General features: G+C 36.3%; 1 protein-coding gene across 14 annotated transcripts in view; it reads right to left on the bottom strand.

Annotated features, from left to right (window-relative positions):
• Positions 1-23521, bottom strand: part of EMSY (EMSY transcriptional repressor, BRCA2 interacting) — a 79913-nt gene that overhangs the window by 30985 nt on the left and 25407 nt on the right. For all 14 annotated transcript variants that reach the window (XM_070472948.1, XM_070472946.1, XM_070472940.1 and 11 more), the window contains 4 exons: positions 21673-21949; positions 17045-17299; positions 5964-6113; positions 3074-3244 (listed from right to left, as the gene is read on the bottom strand). In XM_070472948.1, coding sequence (XP_070329049.1) covers positions 3074-3244; positions 5964-6113; positions 17045-17299; positions 21673-21949 — 853 coding nt within the window. The remainder of the gene's footprint in view (positions 1-3073; positions 3245-5963; positions 6114-17044; positions 17300-21672; positions 21950-23521) is intronic.

Genomic DNA, 23521 nt, shown 5'->3' with positions numbered 1-23521 from the left:
TAGGGCACAGAATGTCCCTTGTGTACATCACTGTGTATCACAGCACCCAACCCCACATCTAGCTCATAGCATATTAGAGAACTCACCTAGACACACAGTCTTTACTTATAAAGAGTCAAAATACAATAGGTGCAAGTAACTGTGAATCACAGTTGGATCATAGGCTATGACACTGACGCATTCCAGAGATTCCTATTCAAAAATAAGATGCCTGTAAAACTTTGAGCATTATGGAACGTGGGCTTAAAGAACACAGATTAATTGGCCTAGATTTTATTATTCACTGATCCTTAAATCACTGGCAATTTTGGTTTTGGGGGTAATTTTTTATGTTACTCTGCTCAAACAATTAGCAAATAAATGAATGAATGAACAAATATACAAACACTAGCCCCTTGCCTAGACATTGTACTAAAGATAAGGGGAATCAAAATCAAGTCCTGCCATTGTCACAGGTTCTCATAATGTCCTTAGATACAAGATAATGATTTTACCTCTAAAGGATCCATCTTCTACATAAAATAGACATGATTTTTCAACCAACCTTCAACAAAGCTCACCAATAGACTTACGTATCTGATAATTCTCTCTCTACATATACATATAAGTAAATACTTGACTGCATAAGATATAAATGAAATAACTGCAAGAACAGTCATGCCTTCAACTTAACTGCTTATTCTAATAAAAATAAAAACTTGATCTTTCTATAAAGTACTCTGGAAGCATGAATTTGCCTTCCAGGATATTACCAAAGGAAATAAGAATTTCATATAATAATTTATGTATAATAATATTCTTCATAGGATTTTCAATGCGAAAAAAACTGTTAAGTAACCTAAAACATTCAGCAATGAATAAACTGTTAAATTATGGTGCATTATAGGAGAGAATATTGTATAGTCATTAATCTAGGGTGTGAGGTATCAAAATATATTTAATGGAATGAGGAAATGATATTATTATATGAAAAAATATTAAAACTGATTATATAGATTTAAATTTAATTTTTAAAATATACATATATACACAAAAACATTTATACAGAAATCTAAATAGAAAAAGGAATAAACAGAAAGATACAGATTATTTCCCTAGATGGCAAAAATTATAGGTTTTTAGTTTTCTTTGTATACCTTTCTGTATTTTCCAAATTCCCCACAATAAACATAAAAGTATTATTTTTTTAAAAAGCTTTCTATTCTTAAAGCCAGATGTATGAGTGTATTTTAAGAAAAGCATTTCTTTTTTGTTGTGGGGGTAGTGAGGGCATTGACTCTAGCATCCAGCATCTGATCATGGATGAAGGCAGAAAACTGTCTAAATTCATTCAACCTGGCTTACTGGTTTACTGTGAAAAGACAGGGATTGAAAACTAAATAAACTGACCAATAATCCCAGTATCATGGAACAAGAATATATTAAGAAACACTGACACACAACATAAGGATTAAAGTACTCAGAAATGAGAGAAGTTCTTTAGAATGAAAGTGTCAAACAGCGAAGTAGAGGTTGAGGCAAAATGAGCTCTATGAGCTAATTCAGCTGTGAGTCCATTACATCCTACAGCGCTGAAAAGGTTTAAGAACTCTTCCCCTATATATCTATACACTTGAAATAGCAACGAACCACCAGTTACTTTATATTTTAGAACAAAGGTAGATGATGTGTTTACAAGTGTAGGGTATATACCTCACTGCCCCTTTGCTTCTAGGAAAATGTGCTTGTGTATACTGCTCTAACCTCACACAGAGCAGCTAAATCATAAATAAGGTTTGAAAACAAGAGGCTTTGTGACATTCCTTTACCTAAGTAAAGAAATACCCTATGGTCATAAAAAGTTATACACTAATAAAAAACATGATTACTTTTTGAAAAATGTTTAAGTATGTGCTCTATACTATTTAAGGATATTGTCAGGTAATAAATTACAATCTGAGTTTTAACTGTGTTATTTAAAATATCCTCTTAAAAGCTGGAGTATGATGATTCTTTCCCTACTGGTTTCACCCTCCTTAGTTTGGCAAACATCAAAGTTTCTCACTTACACTTAAAAACTAGAGCCAAAATTAGCAGCTTTAAATATAGAACTTTATGCCAATACCACGCCCTGCCTTGTTTTTTTTCCACTCCTTGAGTTATCAGCAACATCATATTACTGCCAGGAACTTCAATTCCTTCACTTTAAAATGTAGAACAATTCACTGGGGGCATACAAAATACGGCTAGTCTACAAAAATGGTAGACAGTAAAAGTTCACAGGGCTTGCCTGGTCAGAGATTATTCACATCATTTTAATTAAAAAATAATAATCAATGAAAATAGATACCATGTTAACATTCCACTTCAGGGTACACAACTCAAATATTGCAGGAATAAATGAGCCATTAAAAACCAGGTAGGGTTCTAAAACACCAATAAATATTAGCTTTCATTATCTAAGTTAAATATTTTTAAAAAGTAAATAGCCAATATAAATGGTGAAAGGCAAATAAAAATGAATCAAGTATTTTTATTTTTAATAAGCTAAAGTGATATTAGTAATTGAAACTATGAAATTATGATTCCACAAACATATGCAGACAAATAAATACTAGTTAGTAACTGAGATTATGATCCCACAAACATATTTAGAAAAATAAATACTAGTTCTTTCACTGTCTAGTTTATGTGGCTTTGGACACGTCAAGTTCATCTCCGAAATGTAAAACACATCTATACCTATAAACTGGAGATGACACCAACTATTTCAGAGTTTTGAGGTAGAAATGAATTGATAGATGGGACAATATTTTGTAAATGAAACATCTCTATGCAAATATAAACTATAATCCTTCCATTCTGATTAAAAGCAACTAAATGTTCTTTCTATTTTAAAACTCTCAAAAGCTTAACATGTCAAGATTTTTATAGTGGAACTAAAAAACTATACTTCATCACTAGACATAAGGGCTAAAAACAAAGTTCTAGATTTCTAAGCAGAAAACTGAGATCAAACAGTATCCTTTGACAGTGAAATGTTTTTTCCTCTTATTGGTCACCTATACCTTTAACACATTTCAGATATACCTACCAGAAACTATATTACTGCTAATTATCTTGCCCCCCAAGGTAGCTAATGATTTGGGTACTACTGTAATAATGCTACCACTGGTAGTTTTCACGTAGGTTGCAGCTCCAGGGGTTGCAGCCATCCGACCTATAGATGGGCTCACTGTTGGCCGAGTATAGGTTGCCTGTGTGCCTATAAAAAGGGAAAAGCCAAGAAAAAAACTTGTCATCACTTTTAGAAGAATGACAATTTATACAGTTTAACTGTAATTCAATGTAATCTACATTGCTTTAACTTGAAAATGGAATTTCAAGGTGTCAAGCCATTAAGTAACAATTTACAGCCAGTTTTCAATGCACATAGCAAGAACTACAGCCAACTCAATTTAAATTAACTTTACACATAAAATTTTGTGATGTGTTGCATCAAATTACTAACCCCAAGAAAAAGTATAACTAACTCTGTTCCCTTCTTCCACTACCATTCTTCCACTAGCTTGGTGCCAAAAGAAACTCAATCATCTTTCCTGCCAGAGCATTTTAGATATTTCTGTTATACATTTCAAGGTCTCTGCATTTGTTTTATGCTGTCTCAGTGCCAAATCCAATGTCAGCACTCAGCAAATAAGGCAGTATATTGTTTGCCTAAAATTTTAGAAACTTTTACTGTTTTGTACTCTGCTACCCTCTAAATACATTTCCATCATTAAAGAGTTATTCCAACATTTTACTAAAGATTAAGGTTGTAGCTGCCAAGAGTTGCCAGGAATATTTTTTTACCAAAAAAATTCACCATTTACATATTTCCTCAACTTTAACTGACCTGTTAGAATATTTTTCTTCATATCTCTCAAAAAGATTTTACACCCTTCCCCACTATTTCTAGGACTTTTTCCTTCCCCCAAATAGGAACTAAAAATTAACCAGATTAACCTACTGTAGCTTCTCACATATCTGGTAACTCAGAAACACTATTCCTAAGTTTCTAAAACTGTTTCTAAGAACAGTTAGTTCTGGGGAGAAAGAAGATAATTCAGGTAACACATTCTTCAACTGATAACATTTTTCTCATAATAGGTTCAGAAGTCACTGTAATAATCATTTTCAAAACCCCCCTAAAATTGGTTTTATCCAGTTAGTATTTACCATTTTAAAATACAATCACTACCCAAAAAAGGGAAGAAGCAGAGGAACATTAAGTAGAATTAGTTTAAATTGATTACAAACATACATCTAAATCAGAAAAATAAATCTAGTACAAAATAAATATGCTATGAAGATACATAGCTTGAATTAATTATAACTGGAAAATATTTCAACTTTAGCTTTTGTTTTAAAATTTGCAGAAACACTTATTCTAATATAGATACATAAGCATACATTATTTTTTATTACCTTTTCCTAACATGAGGAATCATATCTTTGTAAAACCAAATGGAGAAAAGTTTTGGGTGAAGAACAACAGATTCAATAAAAGAAAAACTGTTTTTAAAGCATAGGCTTTGCAAGAAGATTAAGCAGATTAAGTAGGTTATTGTAGAATGGCAGTTGTCAGGGACTGGAAGAAGGTGGGAATGGAAAGTTACTGTTTAATGGGTAGTTTCAGTTTGGGAAGACAAAAAAGTTCTGGAGCTAGATGGTTGCAGTGGTTGCAAAACAACATTAATGTACTTAATGCCAATGAACTGTACACTTAAAAATGGTGAAAATGATAAATTTCATGTTATCTACATTTTATCACAATCTTTTTAAAAAAAAGTTTTGGGAGTCAAACAGTCCTGGATTCAAATTCCAGTCCTGTCTTTTATAGACTGTGTGGCTGTGTAATGCTGCTATACATAAATCTCTGTTTTGTCTCTGAAAACGGAGACATTAAAGCTTAAGGGAGATTAAGGGAAATGTTTATACACACTTTTACATAATAGCCAATAGGTGATAGCTTATAAACTTGAGAAAGGAATCACTTTACACTCTTCAGATTCTATCATCTAAATCTGTTGTTGTTCAGTTGCTAAGTTATGTCCAACTCTTCATGACCCCATGGATTACAGTAGGCCAGGTTTCCCTGTCCTTCACTATCTCCTGGAGTTTGCTCAAACTCATGTCCATTGAGTCAGTGATGCCATCCAACAATCTCATCTCATCATCTAAATTTGACCCTCTTCAAAGAGTCTGGTAATTGTTACACAAATTTAAAATAACAGCAATGGATAATACTAATTCTAACATTAATTTATAGTAATGGCTAGTAAAGCACTCTCCTGGGGACTTAACATACCAGATTTAGTAAAGGTATTATGATCACATTGAAATAGACAATGGAAAAGACTGAGAGGAATTAAATTGGTCAAAGTAACAAAGGATGGTATTATTTAAAATGTTCTATACTGTCACTTCCTTGGGCCATAGTCTGGATGCTCTCATAACCAGGGAAAACAGCATCCAATGCTTCTCTCAGTCAGGCTAACACTTACCATACAATAATGTAACAAAGACTCTTAGCCTCATCAGGGTGAGATTCTCTTGGGCTGGGACTGTGTTTTCATTCACTCAGCAAATCCTGACTGAACACCTACTTACAGATCAGCTCTACATACATATGGTGAATGAAACAGATATGGACCCTTATCCTCATGGAGCTCACAAGCTAATAAAGTGATTAACATCAAACAAACTGACAAAAAAACTACCTAAATAATTAGAAATTGTAGTATGTGTTACAAAGGAAAAGAAGAGGACCATGAGAACAGCAGAGAGCTAATTTGAGTTGGGAGGAGAGAAGAGTCAAGAGAGGCCTCTTTGAAGAATTGTCTCCTGAATTTCTATATTCCCAATGTTAAGCAAATTACTGGGTCAGAGAAATTACTCAATGAGTATGATGAATGAATGGACTGATGCTCAAGATAACTTACCAGTAGGAGTGGTTACCAGTTTAGTTGTCATAATTGCACCATTACTGCTAACCACCATAATAGGGGAATTGCTACTGGTAGGCAGAGTTGCTGTCACTGGTTTGGGTAAGATTTTACTTGGTTGAACTTGTTGTGTGATGATTTTAACACCTTTGAAAGAAGAAAGATAAATCTCAATACAAATTATTTTTTAATAACGTGCTTTATATCAACCCGAGGGCAGCAGCTATACACATTTACTGAGTCTTTAAAAAGAAGCTTTCTTTCATACTGATGAATTATACTCTTTTAACTTTTATCCCTCAAACTCCTATCTTTCCAAATTTCTTTGATTCAGGAATATAATTAAAATACTACAAAAACTGTTTAACAAGTTCTTAATGAAAAATGACTTTTGTCTATGATTACATCATATGAGAGCTTTCAAACCAAATTAGCCATTGATCTTAACTTTCACAGACAATGTGTGTTCCATGCAAATACTTGGGATGAAAGGATTAGGATGAGAAGACAAAAATAGTAATGTAGCTTTTATATATTCTCTACTCTATCAAAGATTTTTCTAACCTCTTAAGATTACAAAAAGCAAAAACATTTTCTTTTTGGACCTTTTATTTTTAAACCAACTTATTTTAAAGTATTCAAATAGCTCACTTTGTCAAAAGTAAAGAATATGCTATTATTGAACCTACATAAAATATACATGTGGACAAGAATTTGAAAGCAATTACAAAAATAAAGTTAAAATATTAGGGTGGTGATGTTATATTTTTTATACATTTTTCAAATTTATTTAAATGTTACTGTTACACTGACTTTCCAAATTTCAGATGTCCACTGGAAAAATATCTCTCATGCTAACAACAAATTTAAGTCCTAACAGCTACTAAGGAAGGAAAATTTTAGTAACACTTTTTCCGCAGTAAACTTCACTGAAATAATTCATGGAATAGAATATATTTCAATAGACAATTAAAAATTTTATTACTTTTTTGGATGGTGATTTAGGTTAAGATATGAGGTAGCAAGTAAATATATTTATTTAATAGCCTTAAATAATTATAAAATACTTATACCCAACAAAGAAGTTAAAATAATAACATCTAGGCATAATTAGTCAAACTACTTAGTGATCTTTATGACTCAGCTTTCCGTTCATAAGATAAAGATAACATTAGTATATATACCTTCTAGGATTGTTGTGAAGATTAATTATGGGAAAATTGTGAATTGACTAATACACAGCAAGGATTCAATAGAAAAACAAGTATTACTACTGTATAAACAAATTCTGATTACAATAAATCATAAACTATAAAGCTATAGGGGAAAAATTGTTTCTAGAATTATCTCATTAATGAATTACAACAATGCTTAAGGTACATAAAGAAGATAACTCTCATGCTTTTAAAACCATTCCTCTCATTGCTGCAGTAAACAGGAAAAAAGAGGAATTAAGTTTTTTCTTTCCCTTTAGTGAGAACAAAGAAGATAAAGAGAACAGTGAGCAGGCCTGATCATTCCTACTTTTTACTTTAACTGTTCCTAATCTGTTGTTGTTGTTCAGTCACCCAGTCATGGCCGACTATTTGCAACCCCGTGGACTGCAGCATGCCAGGCTTCCCTGTACTTCACTAGTTCCTGGAGTTTGCTTAAACTCATGTCCATTGAGTCAGTGATGCCATACAACCATCTCATCCTCTGTCAGCCCCTTCTTCTCTTGCCCTCAATCTTTCCCAGTATCAAGGTCTTTACCAATGAGTCTGTTATTTGCATCAGGTGGCCAAAGGATTGGAACTTTAGCATCAGTACTTCCAATGAATATTCAGGGTTGATTTCCTTTAGGATTGACTGGTTTGATCTCCTTGCTGTCCAAGGGACTCTCAAGAGTCTTCTCCAGCACCGCAATTCAAAAGCATCAATCCTAATCTCTAGCCTGTAAGTAAGATTGCTTTTTGCCCCCTAACTCGACATGAGCTACATTTTGCACCTATTATTCTTTGACTCTGTGTGAATTACATCCTGAATCTGGTACTCACCTTTATAGCACTCGCTTCATAGACCACCCCTCAGTTTTTCTCTTTTTGCACTACAGAAAGAAGGCCACAGGGCTACCAAACTGCCAGATTCAATTACTGGGTTACCTGATGCCACTCTATCATTTTTTTTGAAACAATGCAAGAGGAAGAATACAAGATCCTTACACCTTTGTTTCTCATCATTGACTCCTGACTGCGAACCCTCATCTTATATGAGCCCCTAGACTCTTCATGGAAGTGGAGGCACAGTTTTTGAGGCACGAGGCTGTTGTGTCGCCCCTGCTGCTGCTAAGTCGCTTCAGTCGTATCCGACTCTGTGCGACCCAGTAGACAGCAGCCCACCAGGCTCCCCCGTCCCTGGGATTCTCCAGGCAGGAACACTGGAGTGGGTTGCCACTTCCTTTTCCAATGCATGAAAGTGAAAAGTCAAAGTGAAGTAGCACAGTCGTGTCCGACTCTTAGCGACCCCATGGACTGCAGCCCACCAGGCTCCTCCGCCCTCTGCTGGCTGAGAATTAAAGCCACCTTTCTAATTCCTCCAAACTCTTGGTCTTTGTATTTTTTTATTCAGCTTCAGAGGGCAGAGAAAGCCAAGATTTGGGCCCTAACATCACCAAAACAAAACAAACTGTGTGGTGTGCTCAGTTATGTCCAACATTTTGTGACCAAATGGACTGTAGCCAACCAGGCTCCTCTCTGCATGGGATTTTTCAGGCAAGAATACTAGAGTGGGTTGCTATTTTCTCCTCCAACCCAGGGATGGAACCTGCATCTTCTGTGTCTCCTATACTGGCAGGCAGATTCTTTACCACTGAGTCACTTGGGAAGCCAACTGTGTGGTAATGGATGTTAATTAAACTTATTGGGGTCATTTCATAATATATGCATATATCAATCATTATGTTATACATCTCAAACTAATAATGCTATATGTCAATTATACCTCAATTTAAAATAAGCAAATGACAAAAACCATTCCAGAGATTGATTTCTGACAAGAAAGCATGAGGAGCTCTGCTGACAATGAAACTGATTTTTTAAAAATTAATAAATAAAACCAACCAATGAAAGGCTCTGGCAACAGTCCCAACACCAAATGAAAAACATCTATTCAAGAATACATTTGGTAAGACAGGAAAGATCTATAATATTTAAACTAAGACCTGTTCCTCCTCATCCCTCCCTACAGGTGAAGCAAGGACTCGTCTCCAGACTGCCATAGTCAAAGGCACAGGGTTTTCTCCTTCTCCAGCTCCTAGTTGGAGAGCTTTCTTCTGAGGAGTAGAAGGACTTCAGCTTATCTCATCCTGCTCCCTGGTACCTGCTGCTAAGTCACAGGCCACTGCAGTCAAGAGGTGGATACTCCCTTCTGCCCAGGCCCCAATCCATGGCTCGATCTTGGGTAAAAAGCCTCTGAGAATATGGGGCTCATGACCACTCCTGCTCTGGCTTGTAAGACAGTGGCTCCACCACTGGGGAAAGCAAAATGAGAGGATCTCAGGCTGCTTGCCCACTCTCCCACACTTGACTTCACTGAGTGCTCTCAGCTCACAAAGCAGGGGTAACATTCGGAGAAAAGCCTGCCATTACCCTACCCCCAGAGTTCTAGAGCTGCCTGAGGATAAAAACAGGTCGTAAAACAGATAGCTCCCTAATCTCTTCCCAAAGAAACTGAACTCATTTGTAACAGAGCACGGAGAAGTTCAAACCTAAGGGTGCTCTCAAAAACAGTGGAGGATGTGACGAAAAAGACTAGAGATCTCTTCAAGAAAATTAGATACCAAGGGAACAATTCATGCAAAGATGGGTACAATAAAAGACAGAAATGGTATGGACCTAACAGAAGCAGAAGATATTAAGAAGAGGTGGCAAGAATGCACAGAAGAACTACACAAAACAGTGTCTTAATGACTCAAATAACAGGATGATATGATCACTCACCTAGAGTCAGATATCCTGGAGTGTAAAGTCAAACAGGCCTTAGGAAGTACCATACGAAAAAGCTAGTAGAGATAATGAATTCCAGCTGAGCTATTTCAAATCCTAAAAGTTGGTACTGTGAAAGTGCTTCACTCAGTATGCCAGCAAATTTGGAAAATTCAGCAGTGGCCACAGGACTGGAAAAGGTCAGTTTTTATTCCAATCCCAAAGAAGGGCAATGCCAAAGAATGTTCAAACTGCCACACAACTGCACTCATTTCACTTGCCAGCAAAGTAATGCTCAAAATCTTCCAAGCGAGGCTTTAATAATACATGAACCAAGAACTCCCAGATGTACAAACTGGATTTAGAAAAGGCAGAGGAAGCAGAGATCAAACTGCCAATATCCACTGGATCATAGAAAAAGCAAGGGAATTCCAGAAAAACACCTACTTCTGCTTCATTGACTATGCTAAAGCCTATGATTGTGTTGGTCACAACAAACTGGAAAATTCTGAAAGAGATGGGAATACCAGATCACCTGACCTGCCTCCTGAAAAACCTGTATGCAGGTCAAGAAGCAACAGCTAGAACCAGACATGGAACAAAAGACTGGTTCCAAATTGGGAAAGGAGTACGTCAAGTACTGTCACCCCGCTTACTTACCTTACATGCAGAGTATATCATGCTAAATGTGGGGCTAGATGAAGCTCAAGTTGGAATCAAGATTGCCGGGAGAAATATGAATAACCTCAGATATGCAGATGATACCACCCTATGGCAGAAAGTAAAGAAGAACTAAAGAGCCTCTTGATGAAAGTGAAAGAAGAGAGTGAAAAAGCTGGCTTAAAACTCAACATTCAGGAAACTAAGATCATGGCATCCAGTCCCATCACTTCATGGCAAATAGATAGGGAAACAATGGAAACAGTGACAGACTTTATTTTCTTGGGCTCCAAAATCACTGCAGACAGCGACTATAGTCATAAAATTAAAAGACGCTTGCTCCTTGGAAGTAAAGCTTTGATAAACCTAGACAGTGTATTAAAAAGAAGAGACAGTACTTCACCAACAAAGGTCCGTCCAGACAAAGCTATGGTTTTTCCAGTAGTCGTTTATGAATGTGAGAGTTGGACCATAAAGAAGGCTGGGTGCCACAGAACTGATGCTTTTGAACTGTGGTGCTGAAGAAGACTCTTGGGAGTCCCTTGGATTACAAGGAGATCAAATCAGTCAATCTAAAGGAAATCAACCCTGAATATTCATTGGGCGGACTGATACTAAAGCTGAAGTTCCAATCCTTTGGTCACATGATGTGAAGAGCCAACTCATTGGAAAAAACCTTGATGCTGGGAAAGATTGAGGGAAGGAAGAGAAGAGGACTGTTAGGAGAAGCACATTGACTGAAATCACCCACCCTGGCCAGGCACCATAGTGACCATCTGTCTGAGTTATTTTATGACAGGAGGTCCTCGCAAGGAACACGGAACTAATAAGCCACCACTAATCAGAAGAGTTTGGGAAAGGTCAAAAGGAGACACCATGTGTCCAACTACCTGCCAGTATCCTTCTTGCTGGCATTCATCTTGTCTGAGCAATCCTTGGCACCATCAGGAAGGACTCTGAGTCAGAATGATTGGCCAAAGACAACCAGGAAGCTAACCCCACCACCATAAAATTAGAGACTGCAAGCCAAGTGGCAAAGCACTTCTCCTGGGTTCCCTTAGCCTACTGCCCTCCTCCAAGCAACCTCTTTCCCAATAAAATCTCTTGTTTTGTCAGCTCATATGTCTGCTTGGACAATTCATTTCCAAGTGTTAGACAAGAGCCCACTCTTGGGCCCTGGAAGGCATTTCCCATTCCTGCAACAGGGCAACAGAGGATGAGATGGTTTGATGATAACATCGACTTAATGGACATGAGTTTCAACAAACTCCGGGAGATAGTGAAGGACAGGGAAGCCTGGCATGCTGCAGTCCATGGGGTCACAGAGTCAGACTTCACTTAGCAACTGAAAAACAGTGGAGAAGTTCAAGCCTACGGGTATCTCAAAACAGTGAAAGATGAGATGAAAGGCAATTCTATAAGTAGAATCATGGATTTAATTAAGATAGACTATAGGCCAGATAGTTTGTAGAAGACAGCCAAATAGTAAGGAAGCTGAGAGGAACCCTCCTGTGGTCAGAACAAATATCAAAAATAGAACTTTGAAATTATTCCTTCAAAGAAGCCACAATTTGCAACAGTTTGTAGAGCAACTTATGCTCCAGAGCATTGTGGCATACAGTAGAGAAATTAGTTTGTGAAGTTTAACAACTAGATGTGGTCAGGAAAAGAGAAGAAAGAGCCACACCAATACCACTGTCACCTCAAAATGACTGGGCTATATCTCCCTAAGGAACAATAGTGGGGGCTTAACTTCAACAAAATAATTGATCCAGTCACTAAACAACGAATAACCATGCAAATAATAGTAATAAATCACAAATGAGGGTAGAGGAAGACCTGTACCCAGTTACAACATACAATGTCTATTAGCTATATATACAATCTAAAATATCAATGTAAATATCTAAAATGTCCAGTTTTCAACAAAAACATCAAGAGGCAAGCAAAAAAACACAGGAAAATATGACCTACACAGGGGGAAAAAGCAGTCAACAGAAACTGTGAGAGCAACCACGTGTCAGATTTAATAACAACAAAAAGGCTTCAAACAGCCATTACACATATGTTCACAGAACTAGAGGAAAGCATGATTACAGAAGTAAAAGAAGGTATGATAACAAAGTTGCATCAAATAAAGAATATTAATTAAGCAATAGAAATTACAAAAAAGAGTCAAACAGAAAATGTACAGCTGAAAAGTATAGTAATTGAAATAAAAAATTCACTAGAAGGGCTTAAGAGTAGATTTGAAGTGGCAGAAAAATGAATTAACAAATTTAAAGATAGATCAGTTACAGATTATGCAAGCTGAAGAACAGAAAGAAAAAAGAATGAAAAAAATGAACATAAATGTGAAACACCATTAAGTGCACAACACATATGTAATGTAACTACAAAAAGGAAGGAACAGAGAGAAAAGGGAACATTCAAAGAAATAATGGCTGAAAATGTCCCAAATTTATTGAAAAGCAGTAACTTACACATCCAGGAAGCTGGACAAATACTAAAGAAGATAAATACGAAGAGATCCACAAACAGGCATACCACATTTAAAATGCTGAAAGTCCAAGACATGGAGGAAATTCTGAAAGCATCAAGAGAACAATTTTCCATTTACAAGGGAACTGCATCAAGGTTCGAAACTGACTTTTCAGTGGAAACAATGGAGGCCAGGAGACAGTAGAAATATGTGTTTGAAGTGTCAAAGAAAATCCATCAACCAAGAATCTGATATTCAGCAAAGCTGTCTTTCATATATTGCAGATGAAATAGTCTTTACCAAATACATTAAAAATGAAGCGAATTTGTTGCTAACTGACCAACTTAGACAGCATATTAAAAAGCAGAGACATTACTCTGTCAACAAAGGTCCCTCTAGTCAAGGCTATGGTTTTTCCAGTGATCATGTATGGATGTGAGAGTTGGACTATAAAAAAGGCTGAGCACCGAAGAATTGATGCTCTTGAACTGTGATGTTGGAGAAGACTCTTGAGAGTCCCTCAAACTGCAAGGAGATCCAACCAGTCCATCCTAAAGATCAATCCTGGGTGTTCATTGGAGGGACTGATGTTGAAGCTGAATCTCCAATACTTTGGCCACCTGATACGAAGAGCTGACTCACTGGAAAAGACCCTGATGCTGGGAAAGATTGAGGGCGGGAGGAGAAGGGGATGACAGAGGATGAGATGGTTGGATGGCATTACCGACTCGATGGACGTGGATTTGGGTGGACTCCGGGAGTTGGTGATGGACAGGGAGGCCTGGCATGCTGTGGTTTCTGGGGTCGCAGAGTCAGACACGACTGAGCGACTGAACTGAACTGAACTGACCACCTTACAATGGACACTGAAAGAAGTTCTATGAATAGAAGGAACTAGAAACAAAACAATGATATTCACTCTTGCCAGTTACAGTCAAAATTTTATCATTCCAGTCAGGGAAATCAGGCAAGAAAAAGAAATACAAGGCATCCTGATTATAGCAGAAGAAACTATCTCTATTTGCAGATGATTTGATATTTCATATAGAAAATTCTAAGGAATTCACTAAAAACTATTAGGACTAAAAGTGAGTTTAGCTAAGTTGCAGATGTAAAATCAGCAGATTCAGTTGCAGCTCTATACTAATCCAAATAACTAGAAAAATAAAATACTTAAAAATTAACAAAAGTATAAAGTTAATACACTGAAAACCATTCATTTCAACAGTGTTCAAAGAAATTAAAGCTCTAAATAAACACAGAAACATCCCATACGCATGGATCAGAAGATTTAACACTATAAAGATGGTAATACTCCTCAGCTGATCTATAGATTCAAAGCAAACTCATGAGATTTTCAGCTTTCTTCTTTGTAGAAACTGACAAGCTGATTTCAAAATTCATACAGAATTGCAAGGGACTCAGAACAGCCAAAATATCTTTTAAAAAACAACAGAACAGGAATATTCACACTTCCTGATTTCAAACTTAATATAAACCAATGGTAATCAAATCAGCACAGAGACAGACATATAATGGAATACAATTGAGAATCCCGAAATAAAGTCATACATGTTTTCAGTGGATTTTCCACAAAGGTACTGAGACCACTGAATGGAGGGGGAACAGTCTTTTTAAAACATGGTATTGGGATAATCAAAGCTTAATATGCAAAGAATGAAATGGGATCCTTACTTCACACCATTACAAAATTAACCAAAATAGATCAAAGATCTAAATTTAAGAGGTAAAATTATCAATCTCTTAGGAAAAACATAAGGATAATCTTCATAACCTAGGATCTGGCAAAAGATTCTTAAATAAGATACCAAAAGTACAACAACACAAGAAAAAAATCAACTGTACATCATCAAAATTAAAGACGCCTGTGCTTCAAAGGACATCATCAAGAAAATGAAAAAATGACCCACAGAATGGGAGGAAATGGCAGTTCATGTATCTGATAAAGGCTTAATATCTAAAATATGTATAGCAAAAAAAAAAAACCTTTCAATAATAAAAAGACAACTCAATTTAAAAATGGCAAAGGATATAAATAGACATTTCTCCAAGGTAGATATAAAAAGGGCCAATAACCACATGAAAAGACGCTCAACACTATTAGTCGTCAGAGAAACACAAATCAAAACCACAATGAAGTATCACTTCACACAAACTACAGTTGCTAGAATCCAAAAATCAGAGACAAACAAGTGTTATCAATGGACAAGTGGATAAACAGAATGTGAAAATATTATTACATGCTATTTCATAAATGAACCTTGAAATCCTTATGAAGTAAAAGAAGCCAGTCATAAAAGATCACACATTAAATGACTGCATTCACATAAAAATCCAGAATATAGAAACCTAGAGACAGAAAGTAGGTTAGTGGTTGCTTAAGGCTAAGAGGTTGTCATGGCGGGACTTCTTTTCAAAGTGATGAAAATATTCTAAAAATCAACTGTGGTGATAGTTGCACATATCTGTGAATATACGGAGTGAGTGAAAGCTGCTCAATCATGTCTGACTCTTTGTGACCCCGTGGACTGTAGCTCACCAGGCTCCTCTGTCCATGGAATTCTCCAGGCAAGAATACTGGAGTGGGTAGTATCCCTTCTCCAACGGATCTTTCTGACCCAACAACTGAACCCGGTCTCCTACATTGCAGGCATCTGAGCCTGTAAGGAAGTAAATATACTACCTACCATTAAATAGTACTCCAAATGGGTTGAATGGTAGGTGAATTCTCTCTCAATAAAGCTCTTTTTAAAAAAAATTCCAGAGCTTTTTGAAAAGGAAAACTTTACAATTCTTCCTTAAAAGCACATATACCATTGAAACTAAAGCCTGACAGAGACTGCAGGCAAAAAGAAAACAAGAGCTCAATTTCCCTATGACTACTGATACACTGTACTATCCATACCTCATACTAGCTGTGAGGCAGTGGCCAAATGGTACAAACTTCCAGTCAAAAGGCACAAACTTACAGTTAAAAGATACATAAGTGCTGGGGATGTAATGTACAGCATGATGACTATAGTTAACAACACTGCATGGTATATTTGCAAGTTGCTGAGAGTAAATTTTAAACATTCTCATCACAAGAAAAAACACTGCAACTATGTGTGGTGATGATGCTAACTTACTGTGGTAATCATTTTGCAATATATACATATATCATCAAATCATTATGCTACATATAAAACTAATACAATGTTATATTACACCTTAAAAAATAAAAAAATGTTTCTATCAAAAAGGTAAACAAAAAATTGAAAATATCAGGATCTCCCAAAGTCCTGTTCTACACTGAAATAAAATATAGATTCCACGGAGGGAAAAAAAATCTATTTTCTTTTCTTAAAGATATTAAGTATGTTAAGAGGCTTTTAATTTCCTTAAATCTAAGAATCTATCCTATCTGCCTTTCTATTCAATACCTTTACAATTCAGTAACTTAGTTATTGCCTCCTACCTCTGAGTTCCCACTGTGCTAGAGATGATTTCAATAAACTGTTATGCCACATTCTTCACTGTACACAGTGTCTTTTAATCTTAGTACCTCTGCCTAGCACCTAGAAACTCATGCCAAAATCACAATATGACCTCTAACACAAGACTCCCCAGACTAATTTTTCCACTGCTGACTTCTCATAACCCCAATGGGCTCCAGGCTATAGTTCTAAAATCTGGGTTTGTTTCCTCTGCTTCCTTTATCTCTCCTGAAAGTTCACTGAAGAAAACCTCTTGCTGCTGTGCAAACTGGTTTTTCATTCTTCTCTATTCCCAAGCATCAGTTCTCTCTATATAAATAATCTCCAACAGGAGGGCCTCAGAATATGTTTTGGAATTAAAACTCTAGTGCTTGAGGAGCCTATATGTGAAAGTAAATCCATATATATTATTACCATCTTCAGAGAACTGGTGACTGGGGAAGAATTACCATCTCCTGTAAACAGTTTTCCATTTACCTGACTCCTGTTTGATTTGAATGGTAGGCTTGATACCAGGTGGCAAAGGAGACTGCTGAGGCTGTTGCTGATGAGACACTGGAGAAGGCTGGGCCACCTGCTGCTGCGTCTGTTGCTGCACTTGATGTAACTGCTGCTTAGGAGACTGCTGATGCTGTTTAGGAAACTGTGCAAGAATCTGAGTTGGGGCACCCACCAAGCTTTTGGGAGAAGGAAGTCTGGTTGATGCCATTTTGATTGCTGATGTAGATACACCTATAGAAAAGTAAGGAAAAGAACATTTAAAAGTGAAGCATAATTAAAGCTACTTCTGGTTATTACTGCAGGTGATAGTTTAAAACTAGGTAAATCAATAAAAACAATGATTATTAAACACCTAGTGTCAGATATAATGTATGTAGTATTTTACATATCTGATATCTAATCCTCAAACTTTGCAAGAGAGGTATCATTGCACCAACACTCAAAAAACCAACTCATTTTCCCTTGGTGAAAAGTCAAAACAGAAGAAACATCAGCCAGCACAGTCTCACACATCTCTCAATAGGTTTTTCTCTTAGAAAATATAGATTCTCAATGTGAATAAAAGAACAAAAGCAAACTAAGTTTGATTTTGTTTTTTGCAAACTAAGTTTTGAATACAGTTTTTTAAACGTTGCTTTTCAGGTTTTAATGAGTCAATTTAAAAATGGCATTAGACAAAATAATTCACACTGAAATATTCACCTTTTGAATTATTTAACATGGCAAAGCAGCTTTTCTGTATCTCACTTCCAATAAAGTAAATATCAGTTTTCCTTGAGAACTGGGTCATTAATCATGTGGAAAGGTACAAGTGGGCATACTATTTAGTATATCCATAGCAAAAAATTCCCGTGATAAGAGGTTTTAAGAAATTTTTCAGTGCAATGCTAGTATTAGCAAGCATGCACAGAAAGCAAATACCAACAATTTTCACTACAAATGTTATGAGTTTGAGAAAAATTATTCCCTCTCCCAGATTTTTCATCAGTAATGTTACAATTCATCAACAAAATAACAGAACTATTATCTGTAATGAAGAGAAACTGATAAATTAATAGCCTAATTATAAAAATCTAATTATCAAACAGGCTATTTCACACCTTCCTCCCCCACAGCCCTATTATGACATTTATATTGCAGTACAGAAAAAAAATTTAAATATCACATTTGTATGTAAAACATTTCTGGAGAATAATAAAAACCAAGAAGAAATCTTAAGACACCCTGACTCAGTTTTCCTGGAATGCTGAGTTTACCCTGCACTATAATTCTCTAATGGTTGTTTAATGGATCAGGTAAAACCACAGATTGAGGAATACTTTGAGAGAAGACAAAAGAAAGATGCAGTTAGGATCAGCTGGAGGGCTTACTCATCTTATTCACACATTATTCTCCCACCTTGCTCACCTCCATCCCTCCCTGACTGCTAGGATTTTGGTGACATGTGTCTGCTATATTGCTTAGTTTTACTAAACTAGATTATCTCTGGAGCCCCTTTCAAGCGCCAACATTTTAAAACTTAATGAATATAAAGTGTCATTAAAGTGAAAGACAGTATTTTTAAACTATCTGAAAACTTTAACCTTTATATTACATTAATGAACTCTTGTATTAACTGAGGTAAACTGTGCACATGAGTAACTTCCTAACTAATCCATGTTCTCTACATCCTTTTATACAGGACCACATTTGAATTGACAGGGTTGGGGAATTTCATAAGAGGATTTCATGAAACAGAAATGGAAAATGGGAACTGCGTTCAGGGCCAGACTAAAAAAATAAATATAGTAAAGAGAACAGGAGTACTAGTGGATACAATAAAATAGGAAGTACCATGTTACTTAGGTTGAAGTGCAATCAAGGAGGAAAATAAAAGCAGAAGACTGTCACAATATTGAGGAAGGTAACTCATCAAGTCTATAAAACATTATTAGAAGAATGAGACAGAAGAAATTTCTCTCACCAAAGTAAGAGAAAAGGCAATGGCAACAGGATTTATCTGAGAAACAATAAAAAGTAGAAAACTAATAGTAATCAACCTGAGTAATAAATAATAGTCCATTCTTCGGTTAACGAAGAACAAGAGTCAGATGAATTTAAGAGATAAGATAAAAAAGGTTATTTATGACTTCTAGTCTGATAAATACTGTATGAAAACTAGAGGAGATAGAAGGGAAGAATCATGTTGTGATACATACTGAAGTATTTATAACTGAAATTATGATATTTAGGATTTGTTTCAAAACATTCCGGGTCAAGGATATGTAGAGGAAAATAGCAGGTATAGATGAAACAAGACTGACCATGTGTTGCTCATCTCTGAAGCTGAGTAATGGGCACATGGGCATTCATTTTACTATGCTATCTACTTATGAGATTGGAATTTTCAATAATAAAAAAGAAAATTTCAGTTATCCTATTTCATAATGATCAATTCAGTATAAACATTTTAATTGGTAGAATTTAGGACTTCTTATATTCCAAATATGTAGTTCCTCTCCATACACATGAGCCAAGCATACACAGTTCCCCTACACTCTACTTTTTAGAGCCAGTCAGATGATATCACTTAAATGACAGAAAGCAAAGAGGAACCAAAGAGCCTCTTAATGAAGGTGAAAGAGGAAAGTCAAAAAGCTGGCTTAAAACTCAACATTCAAAAACTAAGATAATGACATTTGATCCCATCACTTCATGGCAAATAGATGGGGAAACAGTGGAAACAGTGACAGACTATTTTTCTGGGCTTCAAAATCACTGCAGATGGTGAGTGCAGAGATGAAATTAAAAGATGCTTGCTCCTTGGAAGAAAAGCTATGACAAGCCTAGACAGCGCACTAAAAAGCAGAGACATCACTTTGCTGACAAAAGTCCACATAGCCAAAGCTATGATTTTTCCAGTAGTCGTGTATGGATGTGAGAGCTGTACCATAAAGAAGGCTAAGTGCCAAAGAATTGATGCTTTCTAATAGTGGTGCTGGAGAACACTCTTGAGAGTCCCTTGGACTGCAAGGAGATCAAACCAGTCAATCCTAAAGGAAATCAACCCTGAATATTCATCGGAAGGACTGATGCTGAAGTCGAAGCTCCAATCCTTGTCCACGTGATTCAAAGAACCAACTCATTGGAAAAGACCCTGATGTCGGGAAAGACTGAGGGCAACAGAAGCGGGTAACAGAGGATAAGATGGCTGGACAGCATCATTGACTCAATGGACATGAGCTTGAGCAAACTCCAGGAGATATTGAAGGACAGGGAAGTCTGGTGTGCTGCAGTCCATGGGGTCACAAAGAGTCAGATACGACCTAGTGACTGAACAACAACTACATTTATTAACATGGAGTCCTCTACCAGGTCTTATTGTTACTAAGACTCTTCCCCCTCCACCACCAGCTGCCCCTAAGAGAATAACTAGAAACAGATACATTAGCTTTAAAAGAGTTTGTCTTTAGTCTCCAACAGAAGCAGACACTGAATGCCACAGTGCCCCAGGTACCTACAAAGAAGCTACTAAAGAAGCCCTGCACTCAGAATCACAATTGCAGTTTATATATTACCACTTCTGCTAACACTTACCTTTTTGTAAGAAAATGCCTTAATTTCTTAGCACTTATATCTAAATTAAATATCTCAAACAAAAACTCAAAATAATTATACAGTTTCCTTGGAGTGTCTACATTTGGATGCTCTATTGAATTCCACTGAATTTAGGAGAAATCTCTGAGATGTCTTATCTAGCTCCCCTATGACAACTTAGGGCTCAAAAAGATACAGGATGCTAAGAAACAAAGGAGAAAATAGGGAAGTCAAAGTCACAGGTTCCCAAGAGATTCAGAAGATACCTGGAGAAAATTAAGAATGAAAAACAGAAGCATGGAATGTTCATTTTGCCTAAAGCTATTTCAATAATAACAAAGAGAAATAACAGTCAAACCAGTCAATCCTAAAGGAAATCAACCCTGAATATTCACTGGAAAGACTGACGCTGAAGCTGAAGCTCCAATACTTATGCCACCTGATGCAAAGAGCCAACTCACTGGAAAAGACCCTGATGCTGGGAAAGATTGAAGGCAGGAAGAGACAGAGGCGGGACAACAGAGGACAAGATGGCTGGATAGCAACACCAACTCAACGGACATGAGTTTGAGCAAACTCTGGGAGATGATGAAGGACAGGGAAGCCTGACATGCTGCAGTCCATGGGGTCACAAAGAGTCGGACACAACTGGGCGACCAAACAACAACAAGAGAAATATCCCTCTTTCCTCAAATAACAATTTCACAAAGGGGAAATGTGTGTGTATTGTTGGGGGCCGGGGGGGGGGTGGGGGGATTAAATCAGAAACTTGGGATGAACACTACTATATATAAAATAGACTATCAACAAGGACCTACTATATAGCACAGGGAACTTGACTCAATATTCTGTGATAATCTATAAGAGAAAGACACTAAAAAAGAATGAATCTATGTATAACTGAATCACTTTGCTGTACACCTGAAACTAATACACTGTAAATCAATTATACCCCATAAAATTAAAATATTATGAAAAAAAATTCCATATACTACAGGGACAGAATTTCATGATAAATTACCACTTACCTTGTGCTACTGTTGACATGACCACAGATGGTGTGGAAGAAACCACAGCTGTTACTGCAACTGTATTAGGAATAGGTGATGGTGTAGAACTGCTGCTGCCACTGCTGCTACTACTGACCAGAGAGGACTGTGAAGCAGTTATAACCACTGGTGGCTTCTGGGTTGTGGAAGCAATGACTGATGTTGGTACAAGCTTAGTGACTGCTGCATAGTTATGGGATTTGGAGAGAATGTTGGGCACGAAGGTTGAACTTGGTGATGTGGTCACTATAATAACCTAAGGAAGGTAAAATAAGTTATTTTCATGTACCTATCATACTACTAATGTATCTAGACTCACAGTTATATACAATTTAAAAATAGCTTATAAAACACAATGAAGCAATTCAAGAAAAAGAAATTTACAACTACAAATATATGAAAGCTTTCCTTTACTAGTGATCATCAAAACGTATTTAAAAGAAACAACTTTTACCAACCAAACATTTTAAAAGACAACATTCAATGCTGGACAAGATGCAGCATTTCAATATACTGTTCAGGGAGTATAAACTGGCATAATTTTTCTAGAAAATAATTTGGGTAGTCATTCATTTATAAATATTTGTTGAGCATCTACTATGTGCCAGGCATGGTTCTAGAGGCTGAAGCTAGTGTAATGAACAAAACAGAAACATTTCTAATTTCCATTCAACTCCAGTCCAGTAAAGTGAGAAAAACAGTAAACAAATAGAAAAGTAAATATATGCCATGTTGAGATAAATGGAAGACACAATAAAGCAGGGTAGAAAACAAAAGAAAAAGGGAGTGGTATACGGTTTTTTTACAAAACGTTCAATGAAGATCTTTCTGACAAGGTGACAACTAAGCAGAAATTAGAAGTAGGGGTTGAATCACACTGCTGCCTAGAGGAAAAGCATCCAATGGAACAGAGAACAGCAAATACTAAGCTCCTGAGGAAGAAACAAGCTTGGTATGTTCAAGAAACCTCAAGGACCTAATAAATGGGATTGGAATTTATAAAACAGAGAGTAGTAGCAGACAGACTTAGTAAAGTAATGGGGGACTAGATGGTTTAAGATCATGTTGATATGTATACCCTACATATGATATGACAAAAATGGCATTTTATCTCTGTGGTCTTCCTTCTAAAAACCCATAACCATAATGTAATCGTAAGAAAAACATGAGATAAATGAAGAAATGGGGCATACTACAAAATATCTGACTAGTCCTCAAAACTGTCAAGGTCCTCAAACACAAGGCAAGTATGAAAAACTTTCACAACTAAGAGGAGTCTAAGAAGACATGACAAAAAAATGTAATGTGGTATCCTGGAACAGAAAAAGACAATAGGTAAAAACTAAAGAAATCTGAATAAACCATGGACTTTATTAATATTAATGCATCAATATTGGTTTATTAATTGGAGCAAATGTACCATATTAACACAAAATGTTAAGAACAGGGGAAATGAATGCAGAGTATATGAGAACTCTCTGTACTGTTTTTTTCAATTTTCCTATAAATCCAAATCTGTTCTAAAAAATAAAGTACTTTTTAAAAATCATTACTCAATTTGCTAGGTGAAAAGTACAGCCAGGCAGACAGAAGAAACAGGGAGACAAATTAGGAGGCTCCTGAAATAAACCAAGCAGAGAAGACGGTAACCAAAATGTCTATAGTAGAACTGACGAAAAGTGAACGAATTCTGAATATATTTAAAGGTAAAACCAACCGGATTTGATCACAGACACAGAAAATGGAGGAAAAAAGAGGCAGGACAGAGATTTCAAGGTTAACCACTACGACTTGAAAAATGTAGATGACAGAGGAGAAAGCATTTCAG

The sequence above is a fragment of the Odocoileus virginianus genome, chromosome 10 (assembly GCF_023699985.2).
Source record: "Odocoileus virginianus isolate 20LAN1187 ecotype Illinois chromosome 10, Ovbor_1.2, whole genome shotgun sequence".
Lineage (NCBI taxonomy): Eukaryota > Metazoa > Chordata > Mammalia > Artiodactyla > Cervidae > Odocoileus > Odocoileus virginianus.
This window is presented reverse-complemented; position numbering and strand designations above follow the sequence as displayed.